Raw genomic sequence first — 18,381 nt, 5'->3', positions numbered from 1 at the left:
CCATGCCATCAAAATCGTATGAAGGTGTATGTGTGAGAGAGCAAGATAGAGCAATGTACCACGCATTAGGGACACCAACTTAGTGTATTGGAGCATCGTAAAAGGTGGAGTTGTCTATGGGGAATCACAGTGAGTTCCAAAAATAAGACGGAAATCAGGCGACGAAACAAACGAATGCCACCAAAACCACCTGAGATCATTCTGGTGACCTTTACCCCTAGCGTACCAGATTAAATCCTCCATTTGAGCCACATACATTATTTTTTTAAGCCAAGCCTGCAACAGGGGAGGATTGGGAGACTTCCAGAACCGCGGCACAATTGATTTAGCAGTGTTAAGTAAATGTATTGTTAACGAGCGTTTATACGCGGCGTGGGGAAGGGGGTTTAAATGCAGCAGCACGGTTGCCGGGTCGAATTGAATGTCAGGAGCACACACTAACTCAATGACCCTCCAAACCGTGTCCCAAAAGAAACGGATCAGAGGGCACGACCACCATAGGTGGAGCAGCGTACCTCCCGCGGCTCCACATCGCCAGCAGGCATCCGGGACCGAAGGAATAAACCTGTGCAAGTCCGCAGGGACTTTGTACCATCGCGTAAGGACCTTGTAGGAGCACTCCTGTAGTTTGCTAGAGAGTGATCCCTTGTGAATGGCCAGTAGCGCCTTGTCCCACTCCTGCGGAGAGGGGGAAATACCCAGATCACTCTCCATTAGGCTGAGGAAAAAGGGTTTAGTAGCCGAAACAGAATCCAGTATTATAGCATATAGTGCCGGAAGGTGGTGCGGTGGCTCGGCCGGCAAAGTGCATAGGGTCTCAAAATTGGAGAGCGGTCTGGTCAAAAGGGTGGACCAGGGAATGGAGGAAATAAAATGTCGCAGCTGGTGCAAAAAGAAACGCTGGGCCTGAGTCGTATCAGAGGAGGCAAAAACAACCTCCGCAGTGACAGCGAGAGTCCCCAAGAAGACATGATGGCAGCATAGGGGTAACCGAACGAAGGAGCGAAGAGGTAGCGAGCGGTGCAATTTCCATCCCGGCGGAAACTCCGGGTTAGGAACCAGTGGGAACATGGGGCAAGGCGTGGACGATATTACGCCACCCCTCATGGCATGCCTGATTACCTGGAACATAGGGGATATCGCCGTGAAGCAACCCATACGCGGGCAAGGACTCGGGCCAGGGATCCAGGGAAGGACATTCAGGGGTATAGACAAAAGGGCCTCCTCTATCGCCAACCACTGCTTAGGAACACCTATAGTCCACTCCACGATCCTCCGCAGGTGGGAGGCTCTCCAATAAAGCTCTAGATCAGGGACACCCATGCCTCCCTTGAGTTTAGGGCGAACTAAATGCGAGCGAGCCAGCCTTGGCGACCTCGCGGACCATATGTAGGATGTAAAGACCCGAGCGCACTTCTTGAAAAATGTCTTTGGCACAAAAATCGGCAAGGATTGGAATATATATAAAAACCTCGGAAGGATATTCATCTTTAGAACGGCAATCCTGCCAAACCATGAAATATGCGAATAAGCCCACCTGCGGAGGTCCGCAGAAACAGTGTCGAGGAGCGGCAACAGGTTAAGGGACAACAACCGAGTGGGATCAGTGGAGATTTTAAGACCCAGGTAAGTCAATGATCCTTCGCAGATACGGAAGGAAAACTCATGGCCGAGTTGCTGCACATCAGAGGGAGGAATGCCGGTACAGAGGAGTTCCGACTTCTGGACATTAATTTTATAATTTGAGAAGCGGCCAAATAGGTCCAGCTCTGAAAGTAGATGGGGCAGGGAGGACATGGGCAAAGCACAACATATCATCAGCATACAGGGCCACCTTGTGATGAACACCCGCTACAGAGATCCCAGACACCAGGGGGTTAGCTCGGAGCGCAGCCGCCAGAGGCTCCAGCCCCAAAATAAACAAAAGCGGGGATAGGGGACAACCCTGTCGCGCCCCGTTCGACAGGGTGACCGGGCCCGACAGAAGACCTCACCTTAATGTGAGCCTTCGGTTCATGGTACATAGCCTTAATCCATGTCAGAAAACATTGTCCAAGACCCAATTTCTCCAACAAACGGAACAAATAGGGCCAAGCCACCCTGTCAAACGCCTTTTCCGCGTCCAATGAGACCAACGCAAGCGGCAGGGAAGAATGGTCAGCGAAGTCTAAGAGATCAAGAACTCTAATAGTATTATCCCTAGCCTCTCTGCCCGGGACGAAACCCACCTGATCAGGATGTACAAGACGGGGAATTAGGGGCTGCAGCCTGTTCGCCAAAATTTTCGCTAGTAACTTAACGTCCGAATTCAGGAGGGAGATGGGGCGATAGCTGCCACAGGATTCGGGGTCATTCCCAGGCTTCAAAATTACAGATATGGGCCGTATTGGTTTGCGATGGGAAATGCGTCCCAGACGCCAAAGCGTTGAACGTCTTAACCAAGTGCGGACCCAGTAAGGGAAGAAATTTCTTGTAATATGCGATCGTGAGACCCTCCGGTCCCGGGCATTTACCCTGCTTGGTAGACTTAACCGCATCGACAACCTCTTCCAATAAGATAGGGTAATTCAAAGAATCAATTTCAGGTGCAGTCAGAGTTTTCAGGAAGTACTTAGCCAGGTAGGAGTCCAATACTGATGTATAATCTGGGAACGCATCCCGGACAGAGGGCAGGGCATAAAGCTTTTGATAAAAGGAGCGGAAACATTCCGCAATCTGGGGAGAGGAGCACAAGGGTTTGCCCCTAGCAGAAACAACACGGGGGATAAAGTTAGTCGCCTTCTGGGCCCCAAAGAGCCCTAGCGAGCAATCTCCCCGGTTTGTCTCCGAACTCAAAGAACCTCTTCTTTGTAAGGAGGAAGTGGCGTTTAAGTCGCGCATTCGTCAGAGATGCCAAGGAAGTTCGGAGAACCTCCAGTTGGGTCAGGACCGCCGGGTCCCTAGTGAGTTTATGCGAACGCTCAAGGTCCGAAATTCGTTTAATCAGATCCAGCGTCTCTGCAAGCGCAAGTTTTTTAATAAGGGAACCAATCTGAATAAATTTCCCCCGGACCACTGCCTTATGGGCCTCCCATACCGTAGGAACAGGGACATCTGGGGTGTAATTGTCTTTAAAGTAATTGTCTAGGAGTTCAGTGACATCCGAAGAATAGGTAGGATTAGATAGAATATTTTCATTAAGGCGCCAAATCCAGGGCCGAACCGGGAAGGAGGAGAGTTTCAGAGACATAAAGTCACTAAACTTAATGGTCACTAAACTTTGAAGGCCCAATTGATGAGGAGTGTAGAGTAGGAAGATGATGATGTGAAATAAAGAAAGTGTCAATGCGTGTGTAGCTGTTGTGTAGGGGTGAATGGTATGTATAATCCCTGTCGAAGGGGTGGAGCGTCCTCCAGGCATCAATAAGTTGAGCTAAATGCAAAAGCCGTTTAAGGCGATGGAGTTTAGCATAAGCAATATGGGATCTGCCCGTGGATCAATCTACGGGGGGATTAAGTACCATGTTGAAATCCCCCCCCAGGATAGTGAGACCCTCTTGAAACTCCATAAGTCGTTTAATCGCGGATGTTAGGAATTGAGGCTGCAGGCGATTAGGGGCATATACGTTTGCTAGAGTAATTTTATGCGACCCAAGAAACCCCTTAACGAAGATACAACGGCCATCCCGATCTCTCCAACTATCTAACAAACGAAAGGGTAAGAATTTGTGTATGAGTATCGCTACACCCTTGGATTTCGAATGGGGGTGGCTCGAGAGAAAGACGGAGGTGTATCTGTGGTTAGTCAGTTTAGGTTCTTTAGTGTCGCGGAAATGTGTCTCTTGCAAAAAGGCGATACGCACTTTTTGCCTATGAAGCTCCAGTAAAAGTTTGGATCGTTTTTCGGGTACATTCAACCCCCTGACATTCAGGGAGACCAGTTTAATAGATTCAAGTGGCATTAGGCAGAGTGGTAAGGCGACTCGTTTCACAAAATGACATGGTAGATAAGTGCACATATACCCGGGGAACAGAACAGAGATAAACAACCAAACGGAAAACCATAAAGGAAAACAAATAAAAAACTAATCTCAGAAAAACTTTGAGATCAAGATGCCAGGGCATCAACCAGTGAGCTTGATGTCCAGGAGACTGGACAAGTACCAGACGGTGAAAGCCCAGAGGGCTCCACCAGGTAAGCTCCAGGGGGGCCAATCTTCCGGAAGACCAGAAGACGTGCATAGCACGTGAACCTAAGGCAGTGTGGCAGGGAAATTCCATAGAGGAAGCCTTAGATCCCATGACGGAAACATAGGGTACAAATGACATGTCAAGTGTGGAATGTAATATACGTGTGTGAAGGGGCGTAATATACGTGTGTGAAGGGCAAATTCAAGACCGGGGTATAACCGGCCAGGACCAGAGGCACAGAGGGCTTGAGACAGGCAAAATAAAATGTAAACGAAAAATACATAACGGCTTATCATACAAACGAAAAGAGCCCCCCCAGGGCGAACCATTAGCAATAACAGCCTCCAGGGGCAAGAAAAACTATTCGAGCATGCCGGCGCCAAAACGGCACCTGGTTAAGGGTCCCGAAACAATAAAGTCAAAATAAAAAAATAAATAAATTGTAGAACCGTCTAAAATGTGTATCTCACATAAGTCCTGACGACTGGAGACCGTAGATGTATGTACAAGGACGGCAGGGTCCCGGCTCAAGAGGCGCATGTAGTGTGGTGAGGAGAAGCCGGCCACCGGGCTGTCGAGAAGATCTCCGCCAGACGAGGAAGAAGACACTAGCGGCGCCACCAGGACCGGCGCCAGGGAACAGGCAGCAGATCCGCGGGGAGACGTCTCAGGACTTCGTCAGGGGACATCGGAGCACACCTGTAAAAGGAAGACACAGGTTCCCCAGGGGGGGGAGAGGTAGGCAGCAGGACGATAAGCTAGCTGGGCATCAACAGCACAAAGCAAGGCCCTCATAGGACATCTCCTCGCGAAGGTGTCCGAGCAGAACGCTTGGACCGGGGCTGACGTCTCGGCAACTGGGACCACGATGCAGGTAAGTCGGTCAGGCGCGGTGCAGGTATCGAAGCGTTGGACCATTCCGGGAGAAGGACCGGCGGTAGATTAAGCTCTGATAAAAACTCCTGGAGATCGGAGGGTTGTCGGAGAATCATAGAGCGAGTACCTTTCCGTGCAATCAAAGAGAATGGGAATCCCCACTGGTATGGGATACCCGCGTCTCGCAAAGCCGTCGTGAGAGGGCGAAGAAGCCGTCTGGACTGCAGGGTGATAGGCGAAGATCTTGAAAGATGTTAAGTTTCTCACCCTGGAAGACAATGTCCTTTTTAGCACGGCACTGACGCATTATCTGGTCCTTCACCCGGTACTCGTGGAGGCAACAGATTACATCCCTTGGCGGCATATCCTCCGGACCCCTGGGACGTAGAGCCCTGTGGGGTATCTTCAGGCTGGTCGAGAATATTGTTGAACAGGGCCTGGAGGGTGGAAGGCAGATCTGCAGCCAGAACAGTTTCGGGTAGGCCCCGAATCCGGATGTTGGATCGGCGGCCCCAATTGTCTAGGTCTTCGACTTGACAGAGGAGGCGAGATATTATACCTTGTTGGGAGGTACATTGGTCAGATACGCCATCCACCGTAGGGGAAATCTTTGTATGCCCATCTTCAAGAGAGGCCACGCGGTCGCCAAGATGAGAGAGGTTGTGTTTTATTTCCTTCAGGTCCTCGCGAAGGCCCGATAAGGCAGAGTGAATTAAGCCAGCCATCTCCGTCTTTGTAGGTAAGTCCTTGACTGCCTCCTGCCATGCGTGATCCGGCTGTGGTAAAGATGGTGCTAGAGATCCCGCCAAGGAGGGCGAATCCGAGCGAGTGCTGCGTGGGCTCGGTGGTGGAGACGCCATTTTGGCATGCGGCGTCTCCAGATCACGATCCGGAAAACTATGAAAATATGCCCTCACCGAGGTCGGAGGAGGCTTCTCCCGGTGCCCAGAGGGTTTAGGCGTCGACGATGACTTGTGTGTCTTGCCCATCATCGGTAAAAAGCACCCAAAATGCGGTAGGTACCCGGTGATTCCACGGAGCTAGAAACTCATGCGGCCATATTCGGCAAGCGCCAGCCACGCCCCCCCTTGCATAAAATAGTTATGTTGTTGTTTCTGGATTTATCATGCTAATCTCCTCAGCTTTTGTCACTTCACATCTACAGTTGTTATGAGCTGATGTGGAAACATATATTTAATGTGGCAGCCAGATCAGCAACACAAAACTTGATACATTCTTCGTCTCTAACCTTTAATTTAATGGGAGCCAAGGGTAATGAGCAATTACAAGGTCTACAATGTATGTATTATCATCATTTCATTTATATAGAATCACTGAACAAAAGGTTCCATTTTACACGATAATACATTTAAAAAGTATTCATGTATTGTTTTGTGTTTACTTCTTTAATTACAATTCTTTCTGAGGGTTTGTTGTGCTAACCAGACACATACACCAATCCCCTCTACTTCAGACATGGTGTGCTCAGCAGTTGCCAGCAAGCTACAAGCAGCTCAAAAGCTTCCTGTTGGATACATCTATAATCAGCTAGTTTAGTATATATATATATATATATATATATATATATATATACACACCGTATTTGCTCGATTATAAGATGACCCTGATTATAAGATGACCCCCCAAATCTGAATATTAATTTAGGGGAAAAAAAGAAAAAGCCTGAATATAAGACGACCCTATAGGAAAAAAGTTTTACCAGTAAATGTTAATTCATGTAAACTATTTTTTTTAATAAAAGCTATGATTGAGAAAAATATTTTGGTTTTATTTCCTTCTATTTTCCAACCTGCCCCCCCAGTTATGCACATCTGACCCAGAAATACCTTATACCCCCTATATGCCACTGTGCCCCATGATATGCCTTTTAACCCTATATTGTGATACCTGCCGTGTCCGCCGCGGTCCCTCGCCGGTCTGCCGCTGGTGGGCGGCGCTTGCGCGATGACGCGCTCCCGTCCTCTCAGTGTGACGTGCCAGCGGCACGTACACAGAGAGGACGTGCCGCGCGCACGTCTTCTCGGTGTACTGTGCGCGCGGCACGAGCACAGAGGGAGGGTCGCGTCGATGTGGCGCGCTCACGACGGACGCATGATAACATGCGAACCGCCGTGGCACGCCCAAGATGCACCCGTAGTAATGAGCGAGCCGCTGCGACGAGTCCGCGGCACTCGCAGGGTTATGAGCGGGTTGCCGCGACTCGTTCGCGGGGCTCGACTTATACTGCATCTGCCGGTGTGGCACACCCGCGGCGCTCGCGGGTGTAGCACACGCAGATGCCGTTTTGTTTATTGTTTTTGTTATCGCGCCGACGCCATTAGTGTGCGCCGGTCGCGATGACGTCTCGCACATTTGTTTCTTTTTGGTTTCTATGGTTTTTCCCGCCCTTCTTCCTATTTAAACCTCCTGTCCCATTAGTGCAGTGCCCGTTCAAAGAGTCACTGGTGTGTATCTCTGGGTTATTGTGATTTACTTTATTCTGATTGATCTACGTGTACCTGACCTTGGCTTTGTTTCCTGACTTCGATCCTGTGCTGCCTGCCCCGACCTTGGCTTGTTTCTCGTCTCGTGATCCTGTGCTGCCTGCCCCGACTTTGGCTTGTTTACCGACTTTGCTCCTGTGCTGCCTGCCTCGACCGTGGAACTTCCTATACCCGTTGTGATGTGCTACGCTACCGTCTCTGCATTGTGGGTGCATTATCCGTGTTGTCCTAGGTCCCGCATAACATATATGCTACTGTGCCCCATGATATGCCTTTTGACCCCCTATGTGCCACTCTGCCTCCAGAAATGCCTTATACCCCTATATGTCACTCTGGCATTAAGGGGGTTAAAAGGAATATTATGGGGCAGAGTGGCATATAGGGAGATTGAAGGCAATTCAGGAGGCAGAGTGGCATATAGAGAGTTAAAAAGGCATTTATGGAGGCAGAGTGGCATTAAGGGGGTTAAAAGGCATTTCATAGAACACTCTGCCTCCAGAAATGCCTTATGCCCCCATTTAACACCCCCCCCAAACTTACCAGTGCTTCTGACTCCCTTGTCATGTAGGCAGGGCAGCGTGTATATGTCTACGCGATTCGCGTAGACAACTTACGCTGCAGCCGGAAGGAGGTGTGGCTAGCAGCGGGGGTTGTCTGCGTCCATCGCGCAGACCTTCCCCGACTGTCAGAGAGAATTCCCCAGCAGTCTATAGGAATGTCTTTCTGATATATGTTTAGATTCAATGTTTCGTTTGTTTATTAGTAATTCAGTAGGCAGGTTTTAGTGTTAAGACCCACCAATATATGGGAGTACTTTAGTGTAGTGGTGGGCTTAGCATGCTATGGCCATAATATGTGACGGAATCTGCAATCTTATGATTTTAGGAAGGGGTTTTATTCATGTCCTTGACCAGTCTATCCTGTTTAGTCCTGTTATTTCTGTATAGTCTTGTCATGTGGAACCTGTTCAGTCTTGTACCCCAGTAAAGGGTTGTCCTGTCTTGTGCCCTGGTAGAGGGTTGTCCTGTCTTGTGCCCCGGCAGAGGGGTGTCCCGTCCTGAAGCCCACGGCAGAGGGGTGTACCGTCTTGAAGCCCCCGGCAGAGGGGTGCCCCGTCCTGAAGCCCCAGCAGAGGGGTATGCTGTCCTGAAGCCCCGGCAGAGGGGTGTCCCGTCCTGAAGCCCCGGCAGAGCGGTGTCCCGTCCTGAAGCCCAGGCAGAGGGGTGTCCCGTCCTGAAGCCCAGGCAGAGGGGCGTCTCTTCCTGAATTCCTGGCAGAGGGGTGTCCTGTCCTGAAGCCCCGGCAGAGGGGTGTCCCGTCCTGAAGCCCCGGCAGAGGGGTGTCCCGTCCTGAAGCCCCGGAAGAGGGGTGTCCCGTCCTGAAGCCCCGGCAGAGGGGTGTCCTGTCATATTTATGTCGGATCTTGTATATAGCCTTTGGCTCTGTCCTGCCTATTCTGTCCGTAGCTGCCAGAGATCTCTTTATCCTGTTATCTGTACTGGATACCTCCCGCTGCTATCTCAGCATCCTGGTATGTGGCCACACAATCCTGATGGCCCAACACTCAGGGAAGTGTGGTTACCCTGCATCTGGTACTGTATCTCTCTTGCACGGTGACTCCTGACATTCCATCATTGGGCACTGTGGGTCATTACAGTCATCTGTATAGACCCCGTTCGTGACAATGGCTGTGGTATTTGTATTTTGTTGTGGAACGTGCTAGCAGTTCAGTAGCAGGAGAAGCTCTGCATTGGGGTGGCAATGGGACGTGAGGGAATGATGCCCACAGCGCTGGCTTCAGACACTTGGTTAAAGTATACTTTTAGCTTCAGAGTCTCCATTCAGGGCTATGGCATTGAGATTCAGGGCTTTAGCCCCCCTCCCCCAGTGATGCCTGTCTGTCATAACTTGTTACAGATGTCAGTGATTTAAAATATCTAGAGTAAAATATCGAGAAAAAAAGGTGATGGGGGTCGAGGCAGATGGGGGTAGAGTTAGGAGTAACATTAAGATGTTTGTTTTTTCATGTTCTTGGGCTCACTAGATTAAAATAGTAGAAGACAAAATGTGCACCCTGACAATATATATATATATATATATATATATATATATACAGTATATCTATTCCCAGCCATTGCACTCACTTCTTACATTCAGTCAGTTTTCAGAATATAAGTATATTTTTTTAAAAAGAACCATTACATTGGATTTTTGCAGTGTGCCAACTGCTTTTATTGCAGTGATATTTCCATATGCAATAAATAATTATACCAATAGCAAATAGACATTTAATGTTCATGGGATCATCATTTTATTGCCATACACTGATGCTACTATCAAATTGTCTGGGGAGTCACCCAGAATTACACAAATCTCCCTTCCCAGAATAATGTCTTCTACTGGACGACTTATGGCATATAATGCATTTTAACAAACCCAATGCAATTTCTATAGTTCATATTACCCACACATTAAAGCAGTGCACATAAAAATGCCTGTGGCTCTTTCTTCTGTGATTTAAATGTGCAAAGAATGTAAGTTGAAGCTAATGACTGTGTGGTGAGTGCAAACCCTAAAGCAGTTTTTCTAAGCCCGTTGCTCCTTTTAAAAATCTAGAGCAGCTGCGCTTCAAAAGTTTCTAGTTCCACTGCTAAACCAGAAGCTTTCAGTTTTGGCTTCTCCAAAATTTCTGACTCCAAAAAGTTCAACCACTGATGCTTAAGGATTCAGATGGGACCCAGACAGCGATCTCTATCCTATGAGGGAATGCTGGAAGAACCCGCAGTCACATGTAGCAAAGGAACGCTTCAAAATGAGCCAAAAACATTGGTCGTTTTAGGTAATTTAAATACTGGGTAAGTCCCAAGTTTGTGAATGGACACTAGCAAGCTGCCAATAATTAAAGTGAAAAAAAGAAAAATCCTAGCTAGCTGAAAATTGCTATATTTATAATAATGATTCTAACAGTGACTAGGAAAAATACATCATTATATATTTCTAAATGGGTTTAGCCGTATTACTCCAGTAGACACGATGTCAAAAAACAGAATATTGCAGTATTCGGTGATACTTTTTTTATTGGACTAACATAGTATTTAAAAGACAAGCTTTCAAGAATTATCCTCTCTTCATTAGGTCTGAAGCAATACTGATCAGGTTACTACTTAAAACAAGTGATGGTATTAGAGGGGAGGGGGATGAGTGGGGTGTCTTAATACTGATTCCCTTCGGGATGAGGTTCATTTTCTTACACCGGGTAAGAAAAAATACCCGGAGTTTCTATTCTAATCAGTTTGCTAATTTATATATATATATAATATGAGTACTGCAATATCAAATACCTTTTTATTGGACGAATATTCCATTTTAAGGATGAGCTTTCAGAGTATTAGCCTCCCTTTATAAAGGCAAAAGCAATACTAATCACAAAACATCTAAAAAAAGACATGGGCAGAAGTACAGGAGTTAAGGAGAATGATCACAGCAGTTTAAAGGTGTATATATATATATATATATATATATATATATATATATATATATATATATACATATATATATATATATATATATATATATATATATATATAAATATATATATAATCTTCTGCCAATGTAATATACATTTATGCGGTAAATTTAAATACTGATACCTGATGTAGCACCATTCAGAAGGCTTATTATACGTATACAATAAACCCACACAGTTGAAAATGTGGTGGCAGGAAGTTTATAGCATTACCTATATACATAATTTGAAAGAAATATCCACTGAAAGAAAATGGATACTCATGCGGCACCAGAATAATTTTCAACATATTTTAAGATATATATATATATGTTTCCTCCATTCTGTATTCTGGAAAAAAAACTAGCTCCTTAGAAAATACATTTTACTAACTTTGTCCTAACATTGTTAAAAACTTTGAAACACCAAAACTTAAACAATGTCAAAACAAATGTTGTTTAATTTCTTTCTTAGCGCAATAATTCTTACCTGGATCATGGAATGGAATCAGGGCGAAATTATACAACGGTTTCTTTGGTCGATTTAAAGATGTCTCTAAAATCTTTGAGGCTCCTTCAATCACTTGAACTAAGTCATCATACATAGACCCTGTAACATCAAAAACAAACGCCAAAGTGGATGCGCCATCCAGGGTTTCGTCTGAATCTCCTTCTGTTTTTTCGCAAGAATTTCTTCTAAGAAGCTGAACAAGGAGCAGTAAGACTGGAAGCTGTCTATTAAAAAACATGTTTCAAGATTCCCACTGAACAAAGATATTCAGAAGTTGTATGAATTCAGATCAATGAGCTGAAGAACATAAATGAAGATGTTAAGGGCATTGTGGAACAAAAAATCAAAGCAGCTTTCCCCCCAGTTGCTGTTTCTTAAACTGCTTGAACAATAAAGAGCTCAATGGGCTGAACTACAACTGGGCATAAAAAAAGTGTATTTTGCTTCTCTGAGTTGAAACAAAAGGTTTTTCATATTATGGCTTGTGGCTGCCACCATCTGGAGACATCTTGTATTTCCCATAACACTGATGGCACCAAACATACCAATAACAAATATCACAAAATTGTATTAGTTTTTTTAATTAAACATTATTTGAATTATTGCAAGTGTACAGTTTATACGTACATTAAAGACATTTCAAAGTACAAATTCAAGTACACAATACTAATTTTTAATAATTAGCACTACAACAATGCGGAGTACATTACAGCACGTGACAACAGATTCAAGTTAGCCTGAAATATCTTGTTGATGGTGCCAATTGACAAAAAAAACTGTTGTATAAAAATAGCCTTCTGAACAATTCGGTGTGTGACAGATTAGGTACATTAGTATTTACATTAATATTAGAACAGGAATTAACAGAAAGCACTATATACCGTAAATGTTTTCACCCTTCTTGGTGATACAACAAGTGTGATGGAATAAGTGAGTAAATATTGATAGCATTATTTAATTATATGTACATTTTTCCTTGATTGTTGTGTACATCACGTGATGTTAGAACAACATAAACACTTATATATTAAAAAAATAATTTACCAATAAAGAATTAGATTTTTGTGCTAAATCAGTTGTAAAGTACCTGATTCTAAGTCAGGGTTTCATGCATAGCAGAGCAGCTACCTTGCTGTGATCTATTGAAACTTGTGTGATATATTTGAATAGACCCTGCAAATCTGTATTTCTAAGGTTTTTAGAATAGAACGTTTTGTCTCTACAATTCTCATTGCAGAGGTTTTCCTCTCACTATAAAGGCAATTCTCTGTATATCTTTGTAGAAAAAAATAGGCCAAACTTAAAAAAGGTATACTGGAGAACCAGATTCTTTGATCTCCCTGTCTGAAAAATCTATGTAATACATTGTCCCCACATACGGGACATATCAGACATTAAAATGATTAGAATAGATACAGAAATAAAAGCTAGGTGTCAATCTTTAACAATATATTTTGTAAAGCCGCATTCATAAAGATATTTTAGGTATAGGAAAAACATCATATTGGTAGTTTATTTCCAATGTGTGAAAACTCTCTTGCCAAATGGAATGTCACCATCTTAAGGTCCATTTTTCCTCCTTTTCTTTCTGTTGCCTACATTTTCCTTATCCTTTTCTTTCACGACTTTTTCTGTAATCACAACTTCATTAATTTTTTTAGTGTTGGGTAAAAAGGTACCTAAATCAACGTCATCATACTTATCCATAGGCATTTTTAAATGGCGAACAATATTCTTAGGTTTAGATGTAACTTCATTCTGAGCATGGAATACTGGGCCGGGTAAGGGCACAAGCTGCATACCGGGTGCAAAATATGGTGGATATTGATAATTGTTGGTTTGAGGCTGAGGATTTGGATTGTAGTTGGCTTTCGGGAGTTCCTGACGTTGATTAATTATAATAGGTTTAGGCTGCGGTGGAACATCCACAAAATAAGGCTTGATACCTGTGATAACTTGTATCATATATGCATTGTGACTGTCAGTAGATGACCGGGCAGGAAGAATAGGTTGATACATTGTTCTTTCTGGAACTTCTTTCACAAAAGTGTAAAGAACGTTTTTCCAAATCCCATTACTTAAGGGATTCAAGGTCACTCTAGGCCAGTGGCCTGCAAGACTTCTTAAAGCCTCACGATTCCAAAGAGCTGTGGGATAGGATGCTTCAGTATGATACAGCTGTGAAAAATATATGTCCAGGCGTATCTGTGGGTATTTGACTATGAAATTATCCATTTTGCTGATACAATAATGGCCATACTCATTGCAAGGTGTGTAGTTTGAATAAAGGGTTATATATCCAATGTAATAATCATGATGGTAGAGAAAGGTGTCTAGGTAACCCTGTTCCTCAAACAAGATGGATTCGGCATGAATATTGGCACTAACACAGTTTGTAACTTGACCTCTTTGTAAGACTGCTCCAGAAAAGTCCTTAATTTCATAAAAGATTAATTGCTTGTTTTCTGGCATTGTTGGCCCATAAGGAAATCCAAATGTTTCATAAAATTCTCCATAGGTAACCCTGGATTCTTCTCCTGTCTTTATGTGATATGGGCATTTTGAACAACCCTGATTCTGATAAAGCCAGTAGTAAGGTTTAACCAATGTTCCATGATACCCAGAGAATTCTTGGAAAAAATGGTCCATTTTTGATTAGAATAAGACTCTTCTAGTAGCTTAAAAGCTTGAACCTGCCAAATATAAAAAGTAATGTTTTACAAGTAAAAAAAATAGTTATCATAGATTAGTGTATACATACTTTGTTGTAGTTATCATTCAGTGAAAAATCTGAGTAATCAGGAAATATGTATCTTAAATTTGCAGAAAGAAACAGTGTTGTGTTACTATACTGTGTAGTCTAGAAATAAATACATTGAATCAGTTATAAGCTAAGAGTTCCCAAAAAAACAAAATAGCATTACACACAAACACAAAAACTAAGCTAAATTACAATTCAAACAATAATAAACATACACAGAATAGAAAAGAGAAATCAAAAGAAATGTTAAACATTCAAAATAAGTGGCGGTTTCCAAGTTTTCTGTATTTATACTTTCAGTATTGATCAGCTGGAGGCATTCTGACCATAGCTGCTTACAGTCCCAAATTTACTGGAATAACATTGGCAACCTAAACTTATATACTGCTGTTTTATTGTAGATTATATGCCAAGGCAGAGCCACCAGCAGCCGTATCACTGCATAGCGCCTTTTTATGCATCCTGTGGAGGCTTTGTTGGCTTGACACGGCCCTTTCTAGAGTAATAGGGCCAGACATCTTCCTTGTAACTGGCCCATTCAGCAGCAGTAGAGTGATAAATGAGAACACCCAAAAGCACAATCTACTTCTCGTTTTGCATCCTAAACCCGAATATATTTCTGCAGATATTCGTTTCACTGGACTGACAGCGTCTTAGTATGCATAGTACCAACACTGAAAACTATGCATGCCAATTGGGCATATCTATGAACTATGGAGATTTTAGCGGAAGGATCTGAAATTCTAATAAAAGAAAATATCATGCCTCCAGTTCTGTGTGTTTAATATCTCGATGGAGGAGCGAACATTGGTCCCACAACTTCCTGCATGACTTTGCCTACTGCCCACCCATTTCAAATCTTTTTTGGTGTTGGTCCCACAGCCTTAACTCAGACACATAGAACATTTCTGTTTTCTGTAGTGAAAAGGAGAGGCAGTGAGGGAGGGGGGGCAGTCTTTGAATACTCACAGGAATAGAGATGGGGCATTTGTCAGTAGACCAAATTACAAATCACTAACTAGTCTATCAGCATGGTTACTTTGCGGGCAAATTAGCAGAACCTAATACTTTCTTTTATAAATTACACTACAAAATATTCTTACTTTGTTTTGGTCAAAAGCAAAGAATTCTTATTCATCCAAATGTATAAGATATCCTGCCATAAAAAAAACATTAGGTTGCATTAGATATATATATATATACATTAATTCCAAAGTAAAGTTAGAATCAGCAGGAATTTGCTAACATAATCACTCCGCTTTTTGAAACCATAACTTTCCTTAATACATAACCCCACCACCACCATCATGTGCAGGAATAGATTGTGACAGCGTTATCATATCTATCTATATAGATTAATATACATATAAATATAAAGATGTGCATTTGTTTATAGAGTATGCACATGGTAAACATGCACAAAATGTGTATTTCACAACGGTTTCTTTCTGCAGGGGTGCGTTGAGGTAGGTGCATATGGGTTACCAGTGGCAGGACCAGTTGCGAAGGTCTGAGATCTCCCCCTCTAGTGCGCAGCCACCAGGAGAGTCTTTTCTATAATGAAAAGTAAGACTATTGGAGTGGATCAGAAGTCTTTTGGGGGGAGGGCAGAAATTTCAGCTGCCAAAATGACGCAGGGGTCAGTGATGTTAGCCCCTGATATTCCCATGCAAATGCCTATGGTCTAAAAGCACAGCTTTGATTTAAAAAAATGCATGAAAATCAATTTATTCATCTCTAGGCAACCTGTAGAAACAAACCCTTTTCCCCAAACTGTCTGTCGTTGCATATAAAATATAAACTTTCTAAGACTTGTGCATGTATGCTGATTATACCTATGATCTGCAACACTTCTTTTCACCAATAACAAAATATTACATAGAAATTAATACTTTCAAAGCCAAATTTCACGTAAACCATAGAATAAAAATAGAATTGAATGCCTCGTTAAAAAATGTACTTACCATAGGTGTTTCAGTACAAATAGTACAGGAAATTCAAAGCCACCTAATTCATACAAAGGTCTGAACAATTGAACGGATCAGATAGGGCATGAGTTTCTGTTCAGTACACATTGGTTGCTAAGTCATTCTCCTTCAACACAGGGAGCAGCGTGAAGTCCTAAGGAGTGGCTTGATTGTCTTATGTCTCACATTTGTTACTACAACATTCCACAATCACATGTAACCCAACACAGAGACTCATTTGTAGCTTGACAGCCCAGGGCTGAGTTAAAGGAACAATCATGTAAATTGTTTACCTATCTATCTCTTTAACAGACATATATCAAGTGCCCCGAGCCTCTGTTTTCTGCAGTGATTCTGTGAACACTGGTCCCTTTCAGGTTTATAGCCCACTAGCCTGTTTGCCTCACGCATGTTGGACAAAATGGCGCCACTTCCCTTTAAGAGACCTGTAGGGACACGTATATGTAACTTTTGACTTTATACGGGGACGTCTTCTTGCCTATCAAGATGCATTTTTTATTATTATTATTATGTTTTATTTAGGAGTTTGCTGATTTATGTTGTAGAATCTAAATTATGTCACACAATTATAACGGTCTGGGGTATTTATTTGCGACAAAGCCTTTCACTTCCCAAACTGGAATGGTATTTGCTGGGTATGAGCTGAAATCTTTCTCTGTTTTGTGTACTTATTGGTTATTATTATTCTAGCAGCAACCCGGGAATCTGAATGTGTATGCCTTTAAAGCTTTTTAGGCTATGCGCTCCCCTTTCTGTATATTTTTGTTCTGTGGATACTTCCAGGTTCTGACCAAACCTTAGGGTTGAGCAGCCCCTTCTGCCACACAGGTGCCGCATTAATGGTGTCCTGAGAAGGCTTTAAATTGCTTGAGAGTCTCGTGGGTTAAAATCCAATGCAGACCCACTGATTCTGCTCCATGGTGAGCCATATAGCCATAGATAGGACTTGTGAAGCTTGGGGTATTTGACGTAGTGGTGGGCTCAGCAATATATGGCCATATAGTGTGATGGAATCCCCAATATTTATGCCACAGATAGGTGTTTTCTTTGGGTATGCGCTGAATTCTTGTTTTATTTTGAATAATCATAATAATAAGTCAGCTGTTCTCCATCAGAATCAATCTTAACAAATGATCCTATAGAGGATGTAATCCATCCAGATTTTTCAGCACCCTTTTTCTGCTGTTGCATAGTTTTGTTCTCTAGATAACTCTTTATTTTATTATCTTATTTATTATTATTATTATTATTATTATTAATTGTTATCTGATTCAGCTATGCATTTGCATAGCTATCTGCTGATTATTGATATTTGCTGCAGGTTTACAAAATATATATATTTATTTGTGGACTACTGCAGTTTCAAGAACCCTCCATAGACTTTCCTTTATTGATAAATAACCAGCTATTCCCAAAAAACTGGCCGGTTTTCAATTGCCTCCACTTTGGTGACTTTGAGTTTCACCAGTCCCCCCTCCCCAGTATAACCCTGATATTAAGCTTCCATTGTACTAAGAGATCACTTGGCAGGGTTGGCGGTAAGACTGGTTTTTCTTAAATCTATCTATCTTCTCCAAATGGGGCTCCCGGTCTTGGCTATAGATGACTAAAAGTATACAGTAACATATTTTAAGTGAGGCCTTGTGAAGTTCATCAACCTCTGAAAAGTTGCAGGGACTCCATGAAGCTCAAAAGCCAAGATCCTTTACTGGTATAGGCCCTCGGTGGTAAGAAATGCTTATTTTGTCAATGTGCTCTGCCAATAACCCTTTATAAGTCTAGCATGCTTCTGAATATTGCTTGTGCCTGTTTTTCTATGAGTTTATCAAATGTATTGACCCATTGGGATTAGGGACAAAGACTACTACATTTTTGCTTCTTCTGCTTGGATAGTTCCCTGGTTGCCTCACTGAGTCTTATAAGACTTTACCTTTATTGTTATACTTACATATTTTACTGGTACTGCCCAGTATACTGGAGAAGTTATCTTTATTTCTTGTTACCATCTCTTTAGTTTGCCTCTGCTGTTCAGGGGTAAGATCCGCAGATATATTTTCCTCTTGGGTT

At 43.1% G+C, this 18,381-nt stretch overlaps 2 protein-coding genes across 2 annotated transcripts in view; both read right to left on the bottom strand.

Annotated features, from left to right (window-relative positions):
- The window catches only part of LOC149284439 (hemicentin-1-like), a 141,563-nt gene extending 129,760 nt beyond the window's left edge, over positions 1–11,803 (bottom strand). The window contains exon 1 of the mRNA XM_089496740.1: positions 11,545–11,803. Coding sequence (XP_089352866.1) covers positions 11,545–11,803 — 259 coding nt within the window. The remainder of the gene's footprint in view (positions 1–11,544) is intronic.
- Positions 11,804–13,125: 1,322 nt separating this feature from the next.
- LOC149284438 (putative deaminase APOBEC-4) lies at positions 13,126–14,214 on the bottom strand. Its single transcript, XM_089496739.1, has one exon. It carries the CDS (start codon positions 14,212–14,214, stop codon positions 13,126–13,128), a length of 1,089 nt encoding a protein of 362 aa, XP_089352865.1.
- Positions 14,215–18,381: the final 4,167 nt, after the last annotated feature.

The sequence above is a fragment of the Sceloporus occidentalis genome, unplaced genomic scaffold (assembly GCF_023333645.1).
Source record: "Sceloporus occidentalis isolate IW3139 unplaced genomic scaffold, rSceOcc1.0.p SCAF_93, whole genome shotgun sequence".
Classification (NCBI taxonomy): Eukaryota; Metazoa; Chordata; class Lepidosauria; order Squamata; family Phrynosomatidae; genus Sceloporus; species Sceloporus occidentalis.
The sequence above is the reverse complement of the archived record's forward strand: the minus strand, read 5'-3'. Positions and strand labels throughout refer to the sequence as shown.